The sequence below is a fragment of the Pseudochaenichthys georgianus genome, chromosome 17, assembly GCF_902827115.2.
Source record: "Pseudochaenichthys georgianus chromosome 17, fPseGeo1.2, whole genome shotgun sequence".
In the NCBI taxonomy this organism is placed as follows: Eukaryota; Metazoa; Chordata; class Actinopteri; order Perciformes; family Channichthyidae; genus Pseudochaenichthys; species Pseudochaenichthys georgianus.
This window is the reverse complement of record NC_047519.1, coordinates 25784958-25809820: the sequence shown is the minus strand read 5'-3', so window position 1 is coordinate 25809820 and position 24863 is coordinate 25784958. Positions and strand designations below refer to the sequence as shown.

Below are 24863 nucleotides of genomic sequence, written 5' to 3'. Positions count from 1 at the left end.
CGCAGCATTCTCATATGTTTGTCATTACTGGTGTCATTTTCTGGTTGCTAACAAACGCCATTGTAACACAAACACTGATGTCCAGCTGTAACGGTGGTTGACTAATCAGAACAGAGTGGGCGAGCTGACCAATCAGAGCTCAGTGGGCTCATAGGGAGGGGGGGGCAGGAGCGCCAACAAGGCGTGTAGGACAGAGAGTGAATAAACATACTATACAGAGATGCTGTATGAGAAACCAATGTGATTTTGGAACATTGAACAATGTAAATCTATTCTAATAGACCTCAACAATGGAATTATGATCAGTAGAAATGGCCATGTCATGGGACCTTTAAACAGGCGGGAAATGTAAGCTACCAAGCCAACATCATAAGTACATTTTCAGCAAGGGAAGTCAAGAAGCAGATAATTGAAAGTCCAAGTCCCAAAGGCAGAGCTAAGAGGACTAAATCTGCAGTAGTGAGATCACAATCCTGACAGATAGAATACCAATCTGAGCGAGCTCCCGAGAGTCTGATGTGAGATCAGAGGAATGCAATTCAAAGGAGAGGAGGCTTCACCTTCTGTTGGAGTGGATCAGCCCTGCCAGACAGAGCGTGCTGCGGCCCAGTGGGGTGGAGCGTTTGGCCTCCAGTTTGTGACAATGCAATGTACAACTGTTTGTCTTTGTGCAACAGGTGGGCTGTGAAAAAGGGGGAGAGGGGTGGTCTGGTGTATTTTTCTCTGTCTCCATGACAGAATTAGTTATATGGTGGCAAGGAACGGTCACAAGAAACATGTAACAGAAAACATACAGCTGGTACAAGTTTATACTTGATAGCAGTCTTCATATTGCAAAAGCCTGAGGTGCAGCTGCTTAATAAAAGTCTATTCCTGCGTTGAACATTACATGTTGACCTATTTAATAAAAGTATTTATGAGCATTACAAAGCCAAGCAGAGTTCAATATGGGCCCAAACAAAAAGCATTCAATATCAATGTATGTTCAGGTTTTGAAGGAGAAAATGTGTATTTTGAAATTATTTGTTCAAAGATATATTTTCAATTGAACTATGAATCTTTCTCAGACCAAATACAATTTCCTTATTGAAAGACTTTGACGTTCACTCCAAATATAAAAGGAGTAATGATTGCAATGTTTCAGCAAAATATGTATGGGAAATGTATGTAATATTGAAATATTATACTAATGCAGTTTTTATTCCAACTTTTACATGAGTGTATTTCTGATAGCGTTGTCGAAGGGTCTATAAAAACTCCTGCTCCGTAACACATCCCATTGCATCAATGCCTGCGTCACTAAACACGTCACAACTTGTTGGTATTTCCACATGTGAATTAAAGGCTTACAAAAGGTGAATATAATCCCAAATTAAATCCCACAATCTTTTCCACATCGGAGCTCCAGATTTAGGAGGAACTGCAGTTCAACAGTCACCCGTGATGCCAGACTGCTATACTGCTGAAAAGCAGGAGGTGGCTGGAAGCTCTATAGTAAATAGCTGCTGGGTTGGCCTGGCGCCTCAGGCAGCCCGGCTAAAGCGGGAATTTACATCACCTCCATCGTCACCACAGCAATAGGGACATGTCTAACAGCCAATCTTGTCTCCAGGGTCGGACTGAACCAGCTGCCCTATATAAACAAAGCTTTATTACCAAGCCTATACAACAAATAAAGATAGATTTTCAGCAGCAATTCAATCAAATCTTTGTCTCGGATTACATATTCAAAATCCATGACACTCTGATTTGGATTATAGCCTCTACATATCTGCAAACCACCTGTTGCATGATTTGAAGGATATACAGCAATGCATACCAGCTCAAACATGCATGCAAGCAAATGTATGGTTGCATTCTACTCAGTGAGAGTGAGGAAGACAAGTGAATGTGTTCAGTCTATCACTTGTGTGTTCCTATGTGTTCTCTGTTTAAGTACTTTCTCACCAAATTACACCACCTCTTCATTTCTTTCCATTTAATGAGTGAAAAGCGAAGGCCAGGTCACTTTCAGAGAAGCATAATAAGAACCAAACCTTTGTGAGAGTCTGGGAGCACAGAAAGGATGTCACACAATACTGCCTAGAAGGATTCTAACACAAAAGGGGGCGACGGCTGCAAATAAAACATTCAAACCAACTTCGGTGGGAGGTGGACCCCTGAGAGAGGGGCTTATGTTCCAGGGAACTTTTAACAGTGCCAACGCCTTTGCACTAACCTGAACCAGATCAAATCAATGTTCTTACTCGCATGTCCCATACAACGTGAAAAGAATGTCCAATATCATAGCATATAAATAACATATAAATCCCAGATAAACACAAAGATGTTCTGTCAATCAATACATTTAAGCCACAAAAACATCACACACACCATTGACACAATAAACACCTCTCACCTACAGACATAATACTTCACTTTCACATATTCATGCCAGTTCCTTTAAAATGTATCCAACAACTCAGAACTTTACTATCTGATGTTCATTCAATAACGATGCCGACCAATCAGATGGGAGACAGACAGCAGTAAGCCCTGGCATGTTTGTCTCACATGGTCTACTCTGGGCTCACTCAGGCAGATAAGCACATGTGGTCAGGGCTCCTAAAATACATTCCCCAGAAAAAATGAGTGACTGGCCCTCTGATATGTGGTGTAAATGTTTACCAAGACAATGGCTTGCCTACTGTGTTCTGCAAATAGCTTAACAAGAGCAGAAGTTCCTGGAAAGGCCTTTATTTCTTGAGCACAGACATAAAATGCATCTATAATGGGATGGACAATAAATGTTTTACTGGGTTTTGACCCTTACATGGCAAAAGCATTTTTTGTGAAAATCAATCCAGAAATGCTCCCACATACAGTATGTGCTTTCCTCAAGTGCATTATTTTTGGGCCAATAATTAGAGGTAGATTAGATGTAGACACTCCATATGTGCCAAACACCTTTTGTATCCATACAGTAGCCAATTGAGGATTATTGAGGTTATTTCCTGATTGGGAATTGTCATGGTCAAAAGCCAAGAGGTCACAATAACAGCCAGCAGGTAGCCTCTCATTGGGACAGGGCTTGTTCAGATGAGATTTATGAGCTGGAGGCAATTGAGAGAGTAATAACTCAAGCATGTCAGCATGTAAATAGTTAGTAAAAGTGGTAAACACAAAGTTGTGTACGATTGTGATCCCCTGAAAATGTAACATATTGACTGATGATGGCGCTTAATGAAAAGTCAAGGGATCACAAGAGTCATTACAATTCATGCTTAGGGGCACAGGATTGTGTGTACCCTAAATATTCATGGCAGTCCCTCCAATTGCTGTTGAGACATGAGTCTAAAACACAAAAATGTCAACCTCACAGGGTCTTTATGAGGTAGAGTCAGAAGATCACCAGAGTCACTGGGGTTTTTGTGAGTTCACTTTAAGTTAGAATAGTCCAGCTTTAAACTTGGCGGACGGTGCTTCAAACGGTCCTCTATACAGGAAAAAAACAGAAACAGCCCTGTCAGAAAAGGCCTCTCTCTTTGAACCTCACCATTATAACACAGACATCAACTGTGATGCTATCTAATATATCTAGAGAGCTACATAGACAACAGCAGAACAGCCACCTGCGTTGATCTTGAAAGAAACCACAAAAGTCATTCAGCTCAGTCTAGCCCACATAGTTCATTTAACACATCATTTATCCAGTGGATTTGAAAAAATGTACAAAGCTATCAAAGCCTCAGAGTCAAACCACCTAAGGCATGACATGCATTTGTAGGGTGAAATAAAACAGATGCCAAAAGAAAAAACTTATTTGCAAAACCCAAATCAGATATAATAGGATTTATCATTATGTGATTTGTATATTTGTTTCTTTCTCTCAATTAACGTGTGAGTATGATAGCTGAGTTTTTTGATTTGATAAATCCAAGGATGCAAAGCTGCCAACTGATAAAGCTCCCCACAGAGTTCTCACACAGAGTCCCTTTCTCTGCTGCGTACACAGAGAGTGAAACAACGGTATAGCATGCCTCTATGGCAGGTGAGCACTGTTTACAGTGTTGGTGGATGCATCAGATGCCATGGAAAGAAATATGTGTGGGACAGGTGCGTGTGTGTTTATGTGGTTTAGGTGGTGGTGTTGTAGTGAAAGAAGGCTTGGTGTTGAGCGCTTGGTAGTCACCATCATGCTCTTTTTAGCACACCATAATACAATAATGCTACTTTCCCAGCTCCCAAATAAACTGAGAATTACCACGTATTAGTGTCAGACATCCCTACAGGCCCTGCCTGTCCATCCTCTTGTAAGAATGAACTATATTTAGCCATGTAGGATCTTTGCCCAGCTCAGTCTGCCTAAAAATAGAGATAGAAAGCCTGCACCCATGCATTGTCTGACACAGTACGCACTGTGGGCCAAAGATGCAACACGTGTGGAGAGGAGCTAATTTGTTGCTCTCTTTTTTAAGTCTACTCCAGAACTCATCAAAACCCTCCATACACAAGAGGTCCACCTGCACTCTTCACATCTGATATACATCCTTCTGATCCCTAATCCAGAGAAAGAATTCCTCCTTTTCCTCACGCTAGATAATTGAGCGTGAGGTGCAATTTTATGGGCTATGAGCCAATCTCATTCCAGAGACAGGGGTCATTATGAATCTGATTCCTGGCAAGCATCCAACTGCAGGACATTATTCACATGATCACTGCTGGCTGAGGTGATAATGCTCATTGTGTAACACTTTTGGAATATTTGTGAATGCAACACCATGAGTGAAACACCTTTCTTCTAGCATTTCTAAAACAAATAAGCAGCAGCAAAACACAGCAATGAAAATAACAAGTAAAAAAATATTGCAATTGCACACCAGTGAAGGTACTCTGCCATCTCCCACAAAATAGCATCATTCACATCACAGTGGAAGACCAATAGCCAAGGCAGAACACTTTTCTATGTGCTATATTTTCCCTTCACCACACAGCAGTCATAATTCACATTGCAGGTAGCAGCAGAGTAAGCTATGATAGTCTTACCTGCTTAAGGTCCAGGGTAACGTTCACCTCGTTGTAGCCCTGGCCCATGGAGAGAGGAGGGCTCTGCCACCATCGCTCTGTCCCATCAATTGCGTTCGTCACCGGGTGGGCTTTGTTAGGGTCAATGGCGTTGCAGTAGTCACAGTACTGACCCTAAATAGTGTCAGATTGTTGGTATTCAGATACACACCCAAATATGTTCAGAAAAACAGTTGAATGATTTATAATGGAACAGGCAGGCACTTGCAAATAACTTTTTCAATGCTGCTATGGGGGATATTGCAACCACAAGCTAATCTTAAATTTGGACCAACGTTTGTGCATGTCCATGCCAAACCTCTGTAACAAACTTCAGAAGTACTCCTGCAGGACAACACCTTTTTAGAAAGGGCATTTTCTTTGGAAAACTCACCTACTTTGAGATAAGACAATTTGCACTTATACAAATAAACTTTTGTAAGAGGCGATATTGACAAAACAAAAAAGTCTGGAATATTTTCTGTCAATAGTTATGATTTAAAACTAAACTTTAATTCACTCAGCCACAATACAGCAGTGTCTGCATATTCTTAATATTAACTTTTAAGCACAATCCAAAAGCTTTAGTAGGAATTTAACTTTTTCTTACCGGTATATTTTGAGAAGGAAGTCCGTAGGTCAGACCCCCGACAAGCTTACAGTATAACTCATGTCTCGGTGTCCCATTCTCATCCTGACCGCAGGTTGCTGTGGCAGAGATACTAGACACATCAGCTAGGTTGAAATACGGAGGGCTTAAACTATAACCAGAAGTTCCTTGTGCATCTGCGTCCCTGAAAAGTGTTACTGAAAAGGTCAAAAATACAGCGAGGAGATGAGCTCCTCTCATCCCTCTCGCCATGTTCCGTTTTAGAGATCCCAGTAGATGCAGAGAGCAACACGCAGCGTGCAGGTCTTGTCATCTATAGATCTCCATGAAATGCGCCCAAGGGCTGCGTGAGTGCGCAAAACTCTTTTAGTAGGAATCCGATAATGTCAATGACAGAGCTTTAAGTTGGTCTGCTGCTGTTAAGGATGTACTCTCTTTTTGACGCATGTTTCCGAACTAACAACCCCACTTTCCCGTATTCCTAACCAAAGTGTGCGCCACAGTGGAGCTATCAGGTGTCAGGCTGTCGACGGTCTGAGCTCGATGCTAATAGTGAGTGGGGCCAAAGGTCTCTATCACCGTTTACACTGCGTTTCCCAGCAGCACCTCTGTGGTCCCTTTCTTTCCTTTTCACATGACATGAAAACTATATTGTACATACAAGTTTAAACATGCATATGTGCATACTAATTATTTGTAGAAAACATTTTTGTTTCCTAGAAGTTTACGATCTTCTTTAAAGTGATCGCTTTTTATAATTGTGCTTGCTTGAGCTCAATTAAAATACGCTGCCACATGCGCAAATGCAAAAATAAAATGTAAGTTTGATTATTAAATTAAGATAACATTTTATAATCATCAAACTGGTGCTACTGTTGATATTGAGAAAAACACTAAATATCATATATGATTACATTAATATATTTTATTTGTCATCATTGTTAACTTATGTCACTTTGTCTTATCCTTGTCTTTTTATTGTTGCCATTTTATCTGATTATATATTTTAAATCTAGTGCTTTTATATGCAACCAGGGCTTTTATTGCTGAGTTGACCTGTGTTAACCTACATATATCAAATAAAACTCAAACTTGAACTATGACGATGGTTAAGAAAGCTTTTAAGGCATACACACTGTTTTAATTATCATTTTTATTAATATTATATAATTCATATAATGTTATATATTATTAAGTTTTGTGAAAGTGTAGTATCACCAACGCAGGATCAGAGGAGCCCCAAACATGTACCCTATGCTATGTACCCTACCATTAATTTGCAGGGTTCCTCCTACAGTGATCTTAGGGCGACATCTAGTGGAGAAATCATGATCACATGACAATGATTACTGAAGTGTTTGAGGTATTGCGCACACGCACACCACTGGAGCCTCCGGTTTTCCATTTCACTTGGTCTTTTGAATAAGAGCTACAATATTGTGTTACAACTTAAACGAATCCTCTCCGTCTTACTTTACGCAAAGTGTTTTCACTTCATTCCAATTTCTAGAAATAATTCACAGTGAACGCTCATCATTAGGCTATATACTTCTGATACAGCCGTTTCTATTTGAGTCATTCATACAGTGGCTCAGCAACTTGTGTTGTTGTGTAACTAGAACAACAACAATCAAGCATCGTGACTCACTGGCAGGAGGGTTTCCGCGTCCCAGCAACATCGCTGCCATTCCTCTGACAGGACGCATGTGTCATAGCTGAGGGAGTTTTATGCATACAGGAACTTGTTGTGCGCTAGCATACGACTGGGTTAACGAAACCTGAATCTGTTGTGTTTTGAATTCTGACAGGACTCCGCATGGAGCCCACTACTCTACAGGTAGGATGAATAACTTTACTTAATTAAGACTGCAGCTCTTCGTTTCTCGGTAGTGGACTGTAAGAAGTCTAGTATCTCGGATAAAAACAAACAGAGTGTATGCCCCGAATGCAATCCAACAGGTTTCATTTTGACGAAAAGCCTAATGTGGATTCAGTCTTCAGTCGTGTTATTGTACAATAGCAGAATTGGAACTTTGAATGCGGAATATGTTGTGTCAATAGATATGTATGTTCTGCAAGAGCTGACTGAACTACATCATTGACCGTGAAATTATTCATTTAACTGTCTATAAAATGTTTTAGGCAGGAAATGAACACAAAGTTCTATGTGTTATCTGATTGGTTTAGAAAGACAGCTGTTAGCAGTGTAGTCGTCTTTCATTGGTTAAAATAATAGTAGTAACCCCAGTGTTTCCCCTATATACAAATAGTGGCGGGGCAGCGCCGCTGCTGAAATATGCGCGGCGCTGCTAGGGGGCGCCAGCTAGGTACCCAAACAATTAAAAATAATAATAAGTGGCGACCCTTTTTCATTTTTGATTGTTTGTTATGTGGATTTGTAGTATTTGTGTTACTGTATGTTCAATAAAGGTGTATTTTTGCTAAATGTTGAGAAATTGCCACTGTATGTACTAGGCAGGGCGGATTTTTGGTATAGGGCACCAGATCTGTGGAGGCGCTGCGCTGACAGCTCTGGGAGGAAAAACAAATGTTTTGACCATTGGCGCTCATCCTAATTTGCGGCCTTGATGTAACAACATTCATAATTAAGTAAATGTAACACCCTTTTCACCCCGGTTACACTTTCCATTTGCCCTGTACGATAGGCGCTGTAAGTGATGAAAGTGGGGGATGTTGGCTTATCAGGCGCCTGCAGCTCACAGCCAAAGTGCGAGCGTGGGAGCGTGGGAGCGAGAGAGCGAGCGAGGGAGAGAGAGAGAGAGAGGGCGCACCGGTACCGGCGCTGTTGTTATTAGAATCTGGTGCTAGCTGCGCTAACGGATATAAGAAGTAGATGTTTCTACAACCAGGGTGGAGGAGAGCTCTCCTGTCAGACTGAGAGGCTCAGTGAGGTAAAGGACTCTGAGTGTTTAGATAGTTAATTTCAGTCTAAGTTATCTCAGTGGGTCTCAAACGTTTTGACCACAAATTATATAAACACATATTTCCAAGGCACTCCTTTATAATTATTAGGATAAATAAAAACAGGTTTGAAATCATTCCAATGTATACTATAGGACAGTAAACCAAAAATATCGTTTAAAGTTGGAGAGATACAAAAATATGCATAAATAAATGTTAACTAGGTCAAATAAGATATGAATGAACAACAAAAATAAAATAAGTGACATGTATTTGTTATTGGTTATGTTCACATACTTATTTGATTATTAAAATGTAAACCGATCTTTTTCATATGGGTGTTTTAGAGTTGTAACCCCTAGATCAGGTCTCAAGTAATTGTGTGCTCAAAGTGCACCAGATTGAAGCATTTTACTTTAAAATGTAAAAAAAAAAAATCTTCCCGAAGCCATTTTGACGGATATGACCTATGTCAACAAGTTTCTGTTTTGTGTAGTGTATTTGGCTTTTGTAGAAATGTTTCATTTATTCTTTACATATAAAATCTAGGGCAGCAAATTAGCTAGAACCGGCCCTGGTACAAGGCCTCAAGAGCCTTTCTTGTGCTGACACATAGAAACAAATTGGCGTGGCGCACTTCGCACGCTCACACACTAAAAAATTCCATGCACTCCGCGCTCACATTATACTGGGCCCACATGCCTTAGCACCGCTGCTATGACTCCATCCTAGGGGAAACACTGAACCCTGTACTCTAATTACAAACCTTAGGTTTTATAATATAAATAGCTTTTTGTTGAGAAAAGTAGATATTTACAAAACTGAGGGAAGTTATACATAAAACACGTTTCAGCAGCAATTTAGGCACTAAAACAGTATGGTCTCATCAGATTTCCACAGGCAGATTTAAACTGACTTTACAATTAATGCAAGTCAACAGTAATAAGGTCTAAATATTCGGATAAGATTTGATTCCCTGTATACATTTGCATTAAAGCCACAAACACTACAAACTACTATATATATCATTTTAGAAAACTGGTTTCAGGGCCCTGGTATCATGGAGTGATATTAATAAAAGCTTAAGATATGATTGTATGTGAAATATTAATGCACTTTCTCTCATAGAAAGCTATTGCTGTAGCACAGAAGGCTTCAGTGGAAGACCAGGATGGAAACTATGAAGAGGCAATCCGCTCCTACCAACATGCTGTCAAGTACTTTCTGCACATTGTAAAACGTGCGTCACGACAGCTGGAAACAAAATTCATATAATGACATATGAATGAAAGTTAAATGACCCTATTAACGTTTTTGTTACTGCAAGTTTTAGGTGCTTTCAACATTATAACTTCTAGTTTATAAATGTTTGAGGCATACATGATTACAGAATGCTACTCAATACATGTTATCCTTTCCATCAGGTGAACCCCAGGGTAAAGAAGGCAACCAAAAGATCAGAGATAAATGTAAACAGTACCTGGACCGAGTGGAAGAACTACAGGAGTATCTAGTGTATAAAGAGGTTGTTATAATGTATTTATACATTTACATTTGGGTAACAAATATTGATATTATTTTTCATAATGCCAGAATCTGTGATATGTTTTGAAGTTCACATAGTGTGGATGTGCTTCAGCATGAGTGGACCTGTTGCTTACTTTTACTTAGGCCTAATTGAAATGCTGTTTATATGATCCAGTGGCGGAAGAGATATTAGGATGTTTTACTTCAGTAAATGTAGCGAAACCACAGCATACAAAAACTCTGTTACAAGTAAAAGTACTGCATTCAAGCTTTTACTTAAAGGTGTAACTCATTGTAATCCTTTTTGTGTTGGCCTACTGCTGGTTTCCATTTAAGCACAAGGTTCAGGAGCCTCCAACTTGTAGGCTCCTCAACAATGTTACTGTAGGGTACTTGAGTGCATGCTAAAAAGTTACCTTTCAGAAATTAAATTAAAGTCAGAATGACAAAGGTTAAAAGTTATCTCATAGTCTGGCAGTGTCCATTTGGATAAACCTGTAGTGTAGGCTGTAGCTAGCCTATAAAAGAGAACGGGGATTGGGTTTCCACAAACAAAAGACGCCGAATATCAGGCTACATGACAGACAACGAAAGAGAACAAGAGAACAAGAAACAACATTGGATCACACGGGAGAAAACGTGGTGACGATTGATCTAATATCTTCCCTCAATGCTTTATTTTATAATTTAAAAATAGAAACGCAGTGTACTCTAAACTGTAGCCTACGGTGGGTACGTCTTGACGTCATCACATTCCGTGCACGCGAGTATCGAGTTTTCAATGCGGAAGTTTCCTACTCGATTTGACTCGGGAGCGATCTTAGAAACGAAAACAAGCGTCAGAAAAACATCAATTGTCGACTTAACACTCTACGTGTAGGGTTACATTATAAAGCAGTGTGTTTTAAAAGGGTTTCCTCACGACGGAGCTACGTCGGTTTCTATTATTGGACAAGTGATCAGCCATTATGGCTACCAACAATAATTTACAGGTAAGTTGAGCAGGACAAACACCCAGGGCTGGCTTAAATACGCGTAAATAACCCAACATAGATGTTCACATGTGGAGTTAACTGTAAAAGGATTCTAGTTATTGACTACTGAAACCTCTAGCCTTGTTTTGTCGAGTGGTGTTCGGTGTAAATTCTTCCGACTGTGTAAAATAGCATTAGCTGCTGGTTAGCATGGCTAGCTAACATGGGCATGAATTTGGCAGTTAACTTGTCAACAACGCAGATCAAAAGCGTGTGAAATTATGGCATATATGTGTTATTAAAGCTTGTATTTAACTTTGTTACAGTATACGAAATCGTTGCAATTGCCATATATCATTAGCGTTAGCCTGTATTGACGAACAAAACACATAGCTAAGGAGATTAACGTTGCTAGCTTGCTAACTGTTTTTATGTGGCCTTTAAATAGAAATCCACTTCAAAAAGAAAGTACAACTGTTAACGTTATATCATTTAGGAGTTGTGTTTTATGTACCCATTGTGTTATAGTTACATACTGTATAGCTACGGTAAAAAAGGAAGTGAAAGAATGAATCCAGGTCCACTCCTACCTCGGTGTGCGTAGTGTCATCACACGAGACATTTGAAGTATAACATCTGATATTCACACATTAATTTGATTGATACATCTAAATATAGAAAGGTTGCCTGCGACTTGACATATTCACTTTTTTAGTGTGCGTTTCACAACTTTCGCACGGGTTTATTGCCAGGTAGGTTCACACATACGAGGAATTTGACTTGATGTCATGGTGCATACATCAAATATAAAACAAAAAATCTTTAAGGACACTGTAATAAAATATAGTTAAATAGCAATCAAATAAAGCAGTAATTTACAGCGAAATGGAATGCAATGAGTTATAGAATATAAAATAAGAATATGTGCAGTAAGCAGTATTTGCACATTGTGTGCATTAATGTAATGCATATAGAGTTGGATGTTTGTTTTGGTTGTTTATGTCCTGACACTTTCATAATTCAAACTCATGAACCTCAAACGGCTATCTGTTTTCGTCGTCAATTGTAGAACCTGCACAGGTTATACAACTTACATTATTCTGTGTCTCTTTTATTTTAGAAAGCCATTGATCTTGCCAGCAAGGCTGCTCAGGAGGATAAAGCTCAGAAATACGAGGAGGCTCTGCGACTTTACCAGGCTGCTGTTCAGTACTTCCTCCATGTGGTGAAATGTAAGGCACAAAACAGCATATTGGCATTAAGTGTATTATTTCTGTATACGATCATAATAGCAGTGATGGCAAGTATAATTTAAATAAATGACACCTTTTGTGATGTCTCTTTCATGAACACATGCTTGAATGGGAAATAATTTGTGTGTACCTTTTTGTTGTTATTCTTCACAGATGAAGCCCAGAGTGACAAAGCTAAACAGAGCATCCGGGCAAAATGTGCCGAATATTTGGACAGAGCAGAAAAGTTGAAGGAGTATCTAAAGAAGAAAGAAAATGCTCCCCCTGCAAAGCCTGTCAAAGAGTCCCAGTCTGATGACAAAGGGTGTGTATATGGGTGGGGCAGATGTGAAAAATCTGTGTTCCTTTGAGATAGATGGATATATATATATATATATATATATATATATATATATAGAGAGAGAGAGAGAGAGAGAGAGAGAGAGATAGAAGTAGAGATATAGTACATTATTTTTTACTAGATATATAGGCACAATTGTAGAGTTATTTTTAATTATATCTTTGTGTCTCCAGGAATGAAAGCGATGAAGGGGACGATCCAGAGAAAAAGAAGTTCCAAAATCAGCTCTCAGGTTAGTAATGTTCTTTTTGAGGGTCATTGGGCCTGCTGCATACTTAATTAAAATATCAGAATTAATGTTAATATTTGTTTATTTTTTGTGATTTTCTTTTACATGCAGTCTTTCCTAAATCTGACCTTATTAAGACTTTTAGAAATGTACTGTGTTCTTCTTTCCAGGTGCAATTGTTATGGAGAAACCAAACATCAAATGGAATGATGTTGCTGGACTAGAGGGAGCCAAGGAGGCACTGAAAGAAGCTGTTATTCTTCCGATCAAATTCCCCCACCTTTTCACAGGTAATAAATCTTAATCATTAGAAAGGCTTCCTCGTAACTTTGCCCTTGAATGACAGAAGCCAACATCTTTGTTGCAAGAAACAGTCAGAGTGCATTTGAGGATTTCTGTTGACACTATTGCCTAAATTACCTCTTTGTTGACTGACAGGAAAGAGAACACCATGGAGGGGGATCCTTCTCTTTGGACCTCCAGGTACAGGAAAGTCCTATCTGGCTAAAGCTGTTGCCACGGAGGCCAACAACTCAACCTTCTTCTCCATCTCCTCTTCTGATCTTGTCTCCAAATGGCTGGGAGAGAGTGAAAAGTAAGTTCTATTAAGAGTAATCCACCAAAGCAAAGTAGAGAAAAGTTAAGCATAACATATATTGCGGCCAGCAGAAAGTTGTTTTTTCGTTTAGTGAATTTCCCTTTTGCTTCCCAGGTTGGTCAAGAATCTGTTCACCCTTGCAAGGGAACACAAGCCTTCTATTATCTTCATTGATGAGATTGACTCCCTGTGTGGCTCAAGAAGTGAAAACGAGAGTGAGGCTGCTCGCCGTATTAAGACAGAGTTCCTGGTTCAGATGCAGGGTAAGTCTGATAAACGATGGTTTATTTACTAAATGAAGCAAAAAAAAATTGTTTCTATATGCATCCTACATTTTCCCTGGAATCATTTTAGTTACATGGCATGGGAAAGACAAATGTATCAACATAAAAACTCCAGCTGTGCTCAGGAGAAAATTAAAGCTGCAATGTCTGGGTGACGACAAATAATAATATCTGGGTTGTTTGGTCCCTTAATACACAAGCCCAATGGCAACAAATTGAAATGTATTTTTTTTTTTTTTTCTTAATCTTAAGATGTGGCTTACTACCTCTTTACTTCCCTATTAACGTATTATTCACTTATTTTTAACTAAAGTGTGATCAATTCAAATGATCAGTGAATCACATGAGGTAAAAATAATGATACGGTCACACCCATAAAACGATGTCACAGTAGATATGCTTTCTGACAGGCGAGGGAAACCCCCTGCTGTGACGTCAGTGATTGCGGTGTGGCCGGAGGTGCAGCATAGTCTATAGATGAAAAGCCACTGGCAACCATTCATTTAGGTGAACAAAGGGGGTTATAGCCACTTTCTTCCTATTTTCGCTCCGAAATGTTTAAACTTCATCCCTGTTCAAATGTGATTCAAATGTTGCCGTCTGCTTATCAATATTGATCTTAGTTTCAATTGTCATTATTAAATGTGTTACAATTTCTTCAATACTCAGTTTGCAATAAAAGGTACTTGAGCAGAGTTGGTAAACTATGTAAATCCCACTGCATTGACCATTAATAGGCAATGGTGCAATAATCTCATTTTGTAACTTGCACTTATAGAAAGCTGTAGGGAGCAATGTCAGTGAAAGTACCAAAGTGTGTTGTTAAAATGAAGAATTTAGATGTGTACTTAGTCTGACTTTTTTTGTTTTGCAGGTGTGGGGACTGACAACGACGGAGTGCTGGTACTTGGAGCAACAAACATCCCGTGGACCCTCGACTCAGCCATCAGAAGAAGGTAATTGTAACTACTCGGTGAAAGATGTTCGTAACCATGTTGTCACTCTCATTGACTGACTGTACACCAATAATACTCTCAGATTTGAGAAGAGGATCTACATCCCGCTGCCTGAGGAGCACGCCCGCTCCTTCATGTTCAAGCTCCACCTGGGCTCGACCCCCAACTGTCTCAACGAAACCGACTTTGTCACTCTGGGCAAGAAGACGAATGGATACTCAGGAGCTGATATCAGTGTCATTGTCAGAGATGCTCTCATGCAGCCTGTTCGTAAGGTCCAGTCAGCAACCCACTTCAAACGGGTATGTCTTTTAAAATATTTGTCACTCTTTTATACTATAGTGCAACATGTTATAGTTAACTAATTGTCACTTGTATAATTAAGGCACGAGGTCCGTCAAGAGATGACCCCAACATGTTAGTAGATGACCTCTTGACCCCTTGCTCACCTGGCGATCCCAGCGCGATTGAAATGACATGGATGGAGGTACCTGGGGAGAAGCTATTGGAACCTATAGTATGCATGGTAAGAATAAACAAAAATACCAAATGGTAATATAATTGCACATATGAGCCTCCGCTTTAATATCTTGTTATATTTTCTCCCCTTTTCAGTCTGACATGTTGAGGTCTCTGGCCAGCACAAAGCCAACAGTCAATGATCAAGATCTGGGCAAACTGAAAAAATTCACAGAGGACTTTGGACAGGAAGGCTAGGAGGAATAATTAAGCCAAGCCATACCAAAGCAAAGGAGTTGTCATTGTCTCTTCTTTTTGTACCTGTCCCTTTTTTCCCTCTCTATGTGTCTCATCATAACCATTCACCAGGCTTCGTGGTTTATCGTAAATGGACAAGATCACTGCGCTGTTCTGCCAATTTGATAACCACTAAAAGAGTGGAAGGATTGAGTTTTATTTCATATCAACCAAAAGACTTCCCATAGGCAGAAAATCGATACAACAAAGCTACTTGGGAAACTCAAAGCAGACATACACACACATGATTGCAAACAAGGTTTTTGAAATGAAGATAATTTATTTTAAGTTTGGGACTAGCTCTTGCATCCTTTTTCCAGTCGGAATACATCTCACTAATAAATAACCCTTATGTATTCTCTATTTTATATTAAGAAAAAAAACACGCATTTTATAGTGTATACTGTATTTTGTGGAATGTTTAAATCTTGGGCTGGGGGAGTGAAGCGGGCATGAGTTCATAGGATATGTTGTGGTAAAATATGTCATTGTTGTCTCAAGGTGGTGAACGTTTAAGAGTGTTGAGACAGATACTCAGGATGAGAGCTATAGTAGACCCTTTTGAAATTAAAGTGCATCAAGTTTCCTACAAAAAAAAAGGACATTGATGTTTGTTTACTTATTTTTCATTACAATTAAACACGCTACAAGGGTGGGTACCAATGGTGCCAGACCAGCATTATTTTACAATATTCAAGGACTCAAATGCTTTTAATTGCTTTGCTCTCAGCTCATGAGTTAGGTTTCTCACAACATACTGTACATATGTTTCATTATTATCAATAGGCATTGCTGGTTATCCAATATAAACTGCAAAATACTAAGCCTTATGTTAAGAAAAAGTCATTATACATTTTGGTCAAACAAAACTTAGTTGGACACTGAAGGCTCAGGTGGAGAGATCTTCTTCTTGTATACCTAACAATATGGGAATGTATCTCCAAGCATGAACTTTATGTAGCCATGAGTGGCAGTGTGCACCATGTGCCTTCTAGAGAAACTGCAAGATTTATTTTTATTTCGTTTATTTCTTAATTGGTCATACTTCTTAAATATCCAGTGCTTTGTCAATACAACTAAGAAATGTATGAAACTTTCACATTTCATGTAAGCTCTTTAAGAGATTGTATACAAATGTGTTATTTGCTCCTAAGGTGTGCAAACTATCTCCTTTAAGTTTTGATGGGGAATATCTCTTACGTTATTGTAAATGTCTATACATATAGCCAACACTTGACCCTTTTCTTTGTGAAGAGGTGACAATGCATAAGAGTTTCTGTTTTTGTTTCATTAATGTAAATAAAAAGTTATAGCTACATAAAAAAAACAGTTTCCTTTTGTATCAAATTCAGGACTCATTTTTGTCAAGCATTAACAAAAGGGATATAGAATGATTATCACCTTTTTCGCAATTTCAAAAAACAACCTTACCTTATCAGCGATCATACCTGCGGCTGGTTGGGTTTGGTGTGAACATAAATGTATGTTCACACCAGAGGCAGAGGTGGGAAGTAACTAAGTACATTAATCAAGTATTGCAATTGAGATGTGTTGAGATACTTGTACTTGAGTATTTACATGTTATGCTACTTTGTATATCTACTCCACTACAATTCAGAGGTAAATCGTGTGCTTTTACTCCACCACATGTATTTAATATCTGCAGTTATTTTACAGATTTGGATAAATAACGTGTAATATAATCAACCCTTAAATAAGACTTTAGTTACACCTGGAGTAACATTCACAAGCTACCCTGCTACCCTGCAAAGTATTTAAAACTAGCTGCACCGTTACCAGCTTTGATCACACTTTAATGCATCACTAATTATAATGAAAGCATGTGATATATCTTATTCTGAAATTGACACATTTGCATTATACTACTTTAAGTATATTTTGATGCTAATGCTTTTGTACTTGTATTTGTGTAACCTTTTGAATGCAGGACTTTCACTTGTAAAAGCGTTTTCCTACACTCTTGTACTTCTACTTTTACTCAAGTACTAGAGCTGAGTATTTCTCCCACATCTGAAGGGAGGGTGTACGACAAATGAGGAAGCGGCGTATTGCATTGTGGGAGTTGATGTTAAGGCACCTCAAGAAGCGTTTGGATTCAGCTGAAACCCTGTTAGCTCAAGAACTACATTTACCAAGCACCCTCGTAAAGCGTCTGTTTGCAGTGCACGGTTCGATTTGTTTTGGTTTATACAGACTGCGCTTTGTACCGGGGAGCGAAGGTCCACTGCGTAACTTTAAGGTGGTCTTTACACTTCTTTGACTCATTGCCAAATCTCCCAACTCCTCCTCCCACTTGTTTCGCCTCCCCCTTTGAGGGCCATCGCCTGCCTCATAGCTCCCGTTATTGGACCCCAGAAGCTGGCCTGCTAGTTAGCAAACAAGCTAACGATAGTCAGGTTTCACCCATGTCCTCTGAAGAAGCGTTGGGCTCAACGTTCACGGATTGGCTTTTCATCAATTCCTGGTGGCTCCTTCTGCCATTCATCATGCTTATTGTAGTGGCTGCCTTTATTGTTGCCTTTGTGTTGCTGTTATACATGATATCGCCTCTTATTAGCCCAAAGCCTCTGAAACTGAACGGGGCCCACGTCGTGGTAAGTGTGCATGTTAACTGCTGACGTTAGTTAGTCTGTTAACGATAGCTAACGTTTTCTCTAAGTGTAGCTTTATAGCTAGTTCTTGTTTGTAAGCTATAGCTTATAACCAGCCGTAAGGCTTTGAATGAGAAAAATATATTCTGAGTTGCGAATTTACAATGGCAGTGAACTGTTATGAAAAGTGACACGCCCACATAATGATTTAGGCAACGTTGACATTACAGTTATGCTAACGCTAACTTCCGAACTCACTCAACTCTATTTGCAAGTTTACCCTAACAATACATAAACAGTTTAAAACTAATGCATTTACTCCGGCTATCAGAGGTAGAGAAGTAAAAGTCCTGCATTCATTCTTAAGTACCAAAAGTACTCATTATGCAGATTGGACGATTTCAGAATAATAAATCATATGTTTTGATCACAACTATTGATGCATTAATGTGTTTATCACAGCTGTTAAAGGTGCAGCTAGTTTGAATTACTTTTTATTGTGCAGGGTAGCTTGTAAATGTCACTCCAGGTGTAACTAAAGTCTTATTTAAGGGTTGATTATATTTCACATACTTAATCCAAATCTGCAAAGTAACTAAATATATTAAATAAATGTAGTTTATTAAAAGTACACTATTTACCTCTGAATTGTAGTGGGGAAGAAGTACAATGTAGATACTCAAGTAAAGTACAAGTATCTCCAATTTATATTTGAGTACAGTACTTCAGTAAATGTACTTTACGCCACTAAAGGTCATATATATATTCTACCGTTACGAAGGTTTAGAATATCAAGTACTGGCCAACTGCATGTTTTTTGTATATAATGATCTGTCAACAGAGTGCAGTTTGACTTTGACCTTTTGGTTAATAATGTTCTAACCCTTTTCATGTTTAGGTGACAGGAGGCTCAAGTGGGATTGGAAAATGCATTGCAATCGAGTGCTACAGACAAGGAGCTTTCATCACTTTGGTGGCACGGAATGAGGTCAGCAAAAACCAAATTCCACAAATCATTCCTTTGTGTCTTGCCTCTTAGCAACCTATTTGTTGTTAAAGCCAACAAATGTGATGCCAAACGCAGTCAAATATATTCTAAAGGTTAACTGACTCACTTAGATGAAGGATGTTCTCCACTTGCATGCACTTTATTCTGTGCTCAACAGTTCAGTGAGCATTTATGTTTCTGAAGATTTAACATGTACAATATTCACTTTTTTACTTAGGCGAAATTGCTTCAAGCAAAGAAGGAGCTGGAGAAATTTGCCATCAATGACAAACAGGTATGCGCCATTTATTCAATGATAGTTGTAACTGTTAGATATTGTTTTAAAGCATCTTCTATGACTGTACAGTATACATGTTTATAAAGTGCATAATAGTCCATGCCATTTTGCATTACATTGCATAATGATAATGTTTAATTTCCTTACTCAGGTGGTGCTCTGCATATCAGTGGATGTTTCGAGTGATTACAGCCAGGTGGAAAGTGTGATAAAACAGGTAACGTGTTACTCTCTTAGCAACAGAGGAACATCTTGGGTTCCTTTTAATAATTCAGTGCTGAAGTGTATTTTTCCTTTCGTGCAGGCTCAAGAGAAGCTCGGCCCTGTCGATATGTTGGTGAACTGCGCTGGTTTAGCCATTTCCGGAAAGTTTGAGGACATGGAAGTGGACCGTTTCAAAGTAGGTACCTCGGACTGAGACCAAGACACGGCCATGATGTTTATGTTAAGACAATAAGCTACTGATTTAAGAAGTGCTAAAAAAAGAATATAGTTTGTGAATAGGGCCATAACTTTCCAAGTTATTATGAGAATTATAATAATAATAATACATTTATTTTGTAAGTGCTTTTACAGGTGCTCAAAGTCGCTTTACAGAGGTATTAAAAACAAAAAAAGAACAACAATTAAATCACATTAAAATCGAGCAATAAAACAGCAATCACACATTAAAAGCCAGTTTGAAGAGGCGAGTTTTTGTACGGTTTTTTTGAAGGTGGTGAGGTCAGTGCAGTCTCTATTTAACACACTTACTAACAATACTAATAGTTACAAAGAGCCATACTACCAGTTTTGCTCTGTTAATATACATACAAAAAACAATTCCCTACCACACCAATGGGATGTAATGTGTTTTTTTACAAAAATCGACTTAATCTATATCTACAGGACCAACCGTGTTATAATACGAGTGAATTGTGGCCTCTTCCAACAGAAATTGATGGAAGTGAATTACCTTGGCAGCGTGTACCCAACGCGGGCTGTCATAACCACGATGAAGGAGCGGAGAATGGGCCGCATCTTGTTCGTGTCCTCCCAAGCCGGCCAGATCGGCCTGTTTGGATACACTGCCTACTCCCCATCCAAGTTTGCCCTGCGTGGCTTAGCTGAGTCTCTGCAGATGGAGGTGAGTTTTTGTACACTTGAACAAATACAGATTTGCACAGGTGTCCTCTGTACACCAAGGCAACATGCTGCAACTCAAAGCACCTTTACAATAGTTCAAATAATTGGCTAATTATATTTTCTGACCACTTTGCTGCTGAGTTGCTTGTGCTGATGTGAGACCCAATCTATCAAAAGGGGGCACTTGTACTTAACAGTATTGCCTTTTTGTGTGAAAGGTTGATTGTTGTAGTTTATCATCAATGTCAAATGGTAAGACATATTGTTCAGTGAGTGTTGCTTTTCTTCTACTCCAGATAAAGCCTTACAACATCTATGTGACTGTGGCCTACCCCCCTGACACTGACACTCCAGGATTGGCTGAGGAAAATAAGTCCAAGGTAAATATTTCTTTAAAAAAAAAAAAAACGTTTACATAATTCATTTCCCATTCTGCTCTATTTAAAGCATATTCCTTTCCTTTTTTACTCTGCTAGCCTCTAGAGACCACATTAATCTCTGAAACCTCTGGAGTGTGTCAACCAGACCAAGTGGCCAAAATCATTGTTCGGGATGCAGTGGTAAGAAATACATTTCACTTGCCACTAACCCACCATGTGTCTTGTCCAGTGCATGGATACTCTGTTGTTGATTTATCTGCCTGTCCCTTATCTTCTTTGCTCTTGCAGCAGGGGAACTTCAACTGCTCTGTGGGACCCGACGGCTACATGTTATCTGCCCTCACCTGTGGGATGTCACCTGTCACCTCCATCACAGAAGGTCTCCAGCAGGTAAAGCCATGGACATCATGTTGTCACGTTGACTGGAGTGGTGCTGTTAATATTGTGCAAGTTTCAAATTCTAAAGTCCATTTATCTTCTGTTCACAGATTGTTACCATGGGGTTATTTCGGACCATCGCCCTCTTCTACCTGGGGAGTTTTGATAGTATTGTTCGCCGCTGCATGATTCAGAGGGAGCAGTCGAAAGCAGCTGACAAGAGGGAGTGACAGCAGCCTTACCTTATTCGCAGCTCAATGCCCCTCCTCCTCCACCCCCCCATCCCCTCCCCTCCTCCAGCTGTACAAGTGCACAACCGTAGGTGGAGGAAAGGTCAGGCTTTGAGTGTACTTCTGATATCAGCAGATATGATTTAGAGTGGCAGATGTTTACTATTTGCTTGTCCAGTTACACAACTCCTCCATAGACTTCAGTCATTCTCATTATTCTATCCTCTCTGAGCATTCCAGTGACTTTTCAGTTTAATAGTCCACCTGCTTCTTTGTCAGGGAGCAGCCTTACTTTAAGGGAATGGGGGCAGACTAAACATCCCACAGCCCTGTTCTAAAGTAGGCTTTTTGAACCATTCACTAGATGTCAGGCCTCCACTTGCACAGTGCTGTTTTTTGTTTGTTTTTTTCGCACAAAGAGGAAAATCAACACCCCGTCTGTCAGACCGGTTGTGCCAAAAAATTAAAACAAATCCCTCCCACCAGGGGTTATTGTGAAAACCAGGATGGTAACTCCCAGCTTTTATCTTCACATGTCATGTATTACAAAGGAAGGTCCACATGTTAGAATATCTCAGTTTGGTCTAAATAGGCCCTTATTCTCTACCTTTTCATACCAAAAGTCTTTGCAGGCAAAGCACTTCACCTCTGTGTTTAAAACCAGGTTGAGACCCTCTGTGTTTTGTCTTAACCAAGTTCAGATTGAGAGACAAGAGCACTCTGCAGCGATATCAGAGAGCGCGAGAAAGAGAGAATGCGTGATGTGTTTTGAAATTTTACTAATACAAAAACATAATTTCTAGAAACAAATAATATTTCAACATTTCAGATGTAGTTTTTTGGGATAATATATATTTGGGTGCATGATTATGTGTGTGTTTTGGGTTAGCTGTGACTGAGCCAAACCCCCGGGGGGAAAAAAGCCATTCAATTGTATCGTCTCTGGAATAAACGCACCAAATTATTTTCCTTGGCATCCTATCTTAATCATTGAGAAAGGAAAGCAGGTACTACTGGTTGAAGCCATTACATAAACACGTTAAAAGGCAACAGGGCCAGCACTAGTAATGTCACTCTCCACCTGTGAATATGACCAGAGTTTAATACACATGTTCTCATGAATTATGTGAAAGGAAGCATGTCATTATTACATGAAATGTGTCAGTGCACATATTCAGCCAGTCAAGATCCAAGTGGGATGCATCATTTGTCCGTGCGGTGTCAGTCATGGCCGGGCAAGACTTGCAGGTCGAGTCATGTCCCTGTAGGTCTAGTGAGGGCGCTAGAGATTTGTTTTGCAAAAAGGCCGAAATAGCAGAGGGACTAGCAGGGAAGTGTTATCCTTGTCTTTCTGATTTTGACCTGCTGTCACTCTGTCACGCACAGTTGGGGCTCTGCAGCTCCCTAAATGACAATATTCATTCCCTCCTTGAAAACCTTGTATTCGCACATGTGGTTCCATATGTTTTGCATATAGAGGGAGAAAAGTACAGTGTTGACTCTTGCAAGTCTTCCTTCTGTCCATAACAAACGGGGAGAATGTACTTTATAACAAAACATACAAATCAGAACATGTTTTTAAATACACCAATATTTGAATGCCAAAATGTGTTGAGACAATTTCTGTAGATGCAATGCATTTGTTTGAGATTTTTTTGATGTTGCTGCTTCGTTGATGTGAGTTAGATTGTTAAAGCTGTGGCGCAGTGTGGGGACCCATTCCCAGCCTTAAGATATGCTACTGAAAAGCTAATGCGACAAGAATGCACCTGTCCACAGAACTATGTGGCTCAACCCACATGTGGTTTACCAGTTCATTTATTACGTTATCTTTAGTACTTTCACTGTAAAATGCCAACTGTTCTTGTGTATTTTGTCCATTTCCAGTCTTTGTATGACAAAAAAAGAATCCTGGCAGAAATCCAAGTTATGAAAGTGAGAATGGATGACTCATGTTTGATGATGTTCTCATTGGAAATTGGTTAACGGCATGCTCTCCAGCACTCGAGCTTTTCGCAATTGTACATTTATTGCTTTCAAAGGTTGTCTTTTACATTAAGGTAGCAAGACAGTTAAAGGTGGGGTAGGTACGTTTGAGAAACCGGCTCGAGATCGCTAGAATTTGAAAATACACAACCGGAGAAAATCTGCCACTTCCTTATAGAGCCCCTCCTCCAACGCACACGAACGCGCACATGACCAATGAGGGCACGAGATAAGTGTGTGCCCCGATGGCAGGCTGACAGGCAGGTAGGCCATCCAATCCGTTTAGCCGGCCCGCTTAAACGGATTGGTTGTACTTTTTACAGTATTACGGCTTCTACAGATGACATTTTTTTAGGGATTTTTTGTCAAAGCACTTCAGATATTCATTGCTATCGGGATGTTAAGAGCATTCCATGGAATATAACACAAAGTGTATCTCGAGCCGGTTTCTGAAACTTACCTACCCCACCTTTAATAGAACATGTAGCCCATATAAAAGCAGTTTTGTTTTGAGCTATGCAAATGATGCCTATGCTTACAATATGTTGGAACATAGAGTCAAGATGTTATGTTATGTAACCGTCAAGCTAGTTAGCCCTTATTTAATGGTGTCATCATCAGATACCCAATATGAGTATAAAACGTAAAAATCATAATGCACATTTATTTCCTTTTTTTTCCCTCTTGATTTTTTCTTCTGCCAAAAAACTTAACTAACACCTTCACCTTGTGTGCCATGAAAGAAAATGTGAGAAGTGGAACGTTTCTTTGTCTTATTTTCTTACATGACAAACTAAATAAATACCTGTGAAAAATCTATTTCCTAGTCTTAATCTTTCAGTTTCTTAAATTGCTTTTGATTTCATTCTTTGTCACAAGTTCACAACCATTAACTATTTACTTTTCATAGCTGCATGTCTTTGGCTTTCTCAATACCATATCGCTGATTTGGGTTTTTCAGAAGGGTACGTGGCCTGTGGGAATGTAAGTATTCTGTTTGAGGAAATTAGATTTGAATCTTCCATGAGGAAACTTTCCAGAGCAGCATCTCTCAGATTTACAGAACACAGGATTGAGAATGAGAAGACATGCTGGACAGATAGAGGAGACTAGGTAGGGAATCAAAAGAACACAGGGAAATTGTATACAGGTACATCAATTGTGTAGTGCAAGGTTAGATCTCCATCCACAAGGGGGTGGCTGGACCACATCAAAGCAGCAAGGCATGTCTGACTGCTCCTCATGAATTAACTAGGATCCTCTTAGAGCTTTACTTGAAAAAAAATTGGTTTGGATCTAAATGAAAGCAGTGTCCGTTTAGATTTGAATGGATTTAAGTCGTTTAAATTATGCTTTGCACATGCAATCACCAGA

General features: G+C 39.4%; 3 protein-coding genes across 5 annotated transcripts in view; 2 read left to right on the top strand and 1 right to left on the bottom strand.

Annotated features, from left to right (window-relative positions):
* The window catches only part of LOC117462253 (laminin subunit alpha-3-like), a 55770-nt gene extending 49572 nt beyond the window's left edge, over window positions 1-6198 (bottom strand). For both annotated transcript variants that reach the window (XM_034104388.1, XM_034104389.1), the window contains exons 1-2: window positions 5654-6198; window positions 5026-5178 (exon numbers count right to left, since the gene is read on the bottom strand). In XM_034104388.1, coding sequence (XP_033960279.1) covers window positions 5026-5178; window positions 5654-5905 — 405 coding nt within the window. In that variant the 5' untranslated portion in view covers window positions 5906-6198. The remainder of the gene's footprint in view (window positions 1-5025; window positions 5179-5653) is intronic.
* A 1140-nt stretch (window positions 6199-7338) lies between these two features.
* On the top strand, window positions 7339-16737 carry vps4b (vacuolar protein sorting 4 homolog B). 2 transcript variants are annotated; one of them, XM_034105007.2, is made up of 13 exons: window positions 7339-7490; window positions 9704-9815; window positions 10000-10100; window positions 12197-12308; window positions 12483-12633; window positions 12843-12901; window positions 13069-13188; window positions 13337-13493; window positions 13611-13759; window positions 14655-14736; window positions 14819-15038; window positions 15122-15262; window positions 15352-16737. In XM_034105007.2, exons 1-13 carry the CDS (start codon window positions 7470-7472, stop codon window positions 15451-15453), a joined length of 1527 nt encoding a protein of 508 aa, XP_033960898.1. In that variant the 5' UTR covers window positions 7339-7469; the 3' UTR covers window positions 15454-16737. The 2 variants fall into 2 exon arrangements, with proteins under 2 accessions (XP_033960898.1, XP_033960899.1); XM_034105008.2 differs by lacking the exons at window positions 7339-7490; window positions 9704-9815; window positions 10000-10100 and adding an exon at window positions 10844-11094.
* Window positions 16738-17673: 936 nt separating this feature from the next.
* On the top strand, window positions 17674-24308 carry kdsr (3-ketodihydrosphingosine reductase). Its single transcript, XM_034105009.2, has 10 exons — window positions 17674-18107; window positions 19003-19092; window positions 19331-19387; window positions 19542-19607; window positions 19695-19790; window positions 20325-20516; window positions 20812-20895; window positions 20992-21075; window positions 21184-21285; window positions 21384-24308. Exons 1-10 carry the CDS (start codon window positions 17919-17921, stop codon window positions 21501-21503), a joined length of 1080 nt encoding a protein of 359 aa, XP_033960900.1. The 5' UTR covers window positions 17674-17918; the 3' UTR covers window positions 21504-24308.
* Window positions 24309-24863: the final 555 nt, after the last annotated feature.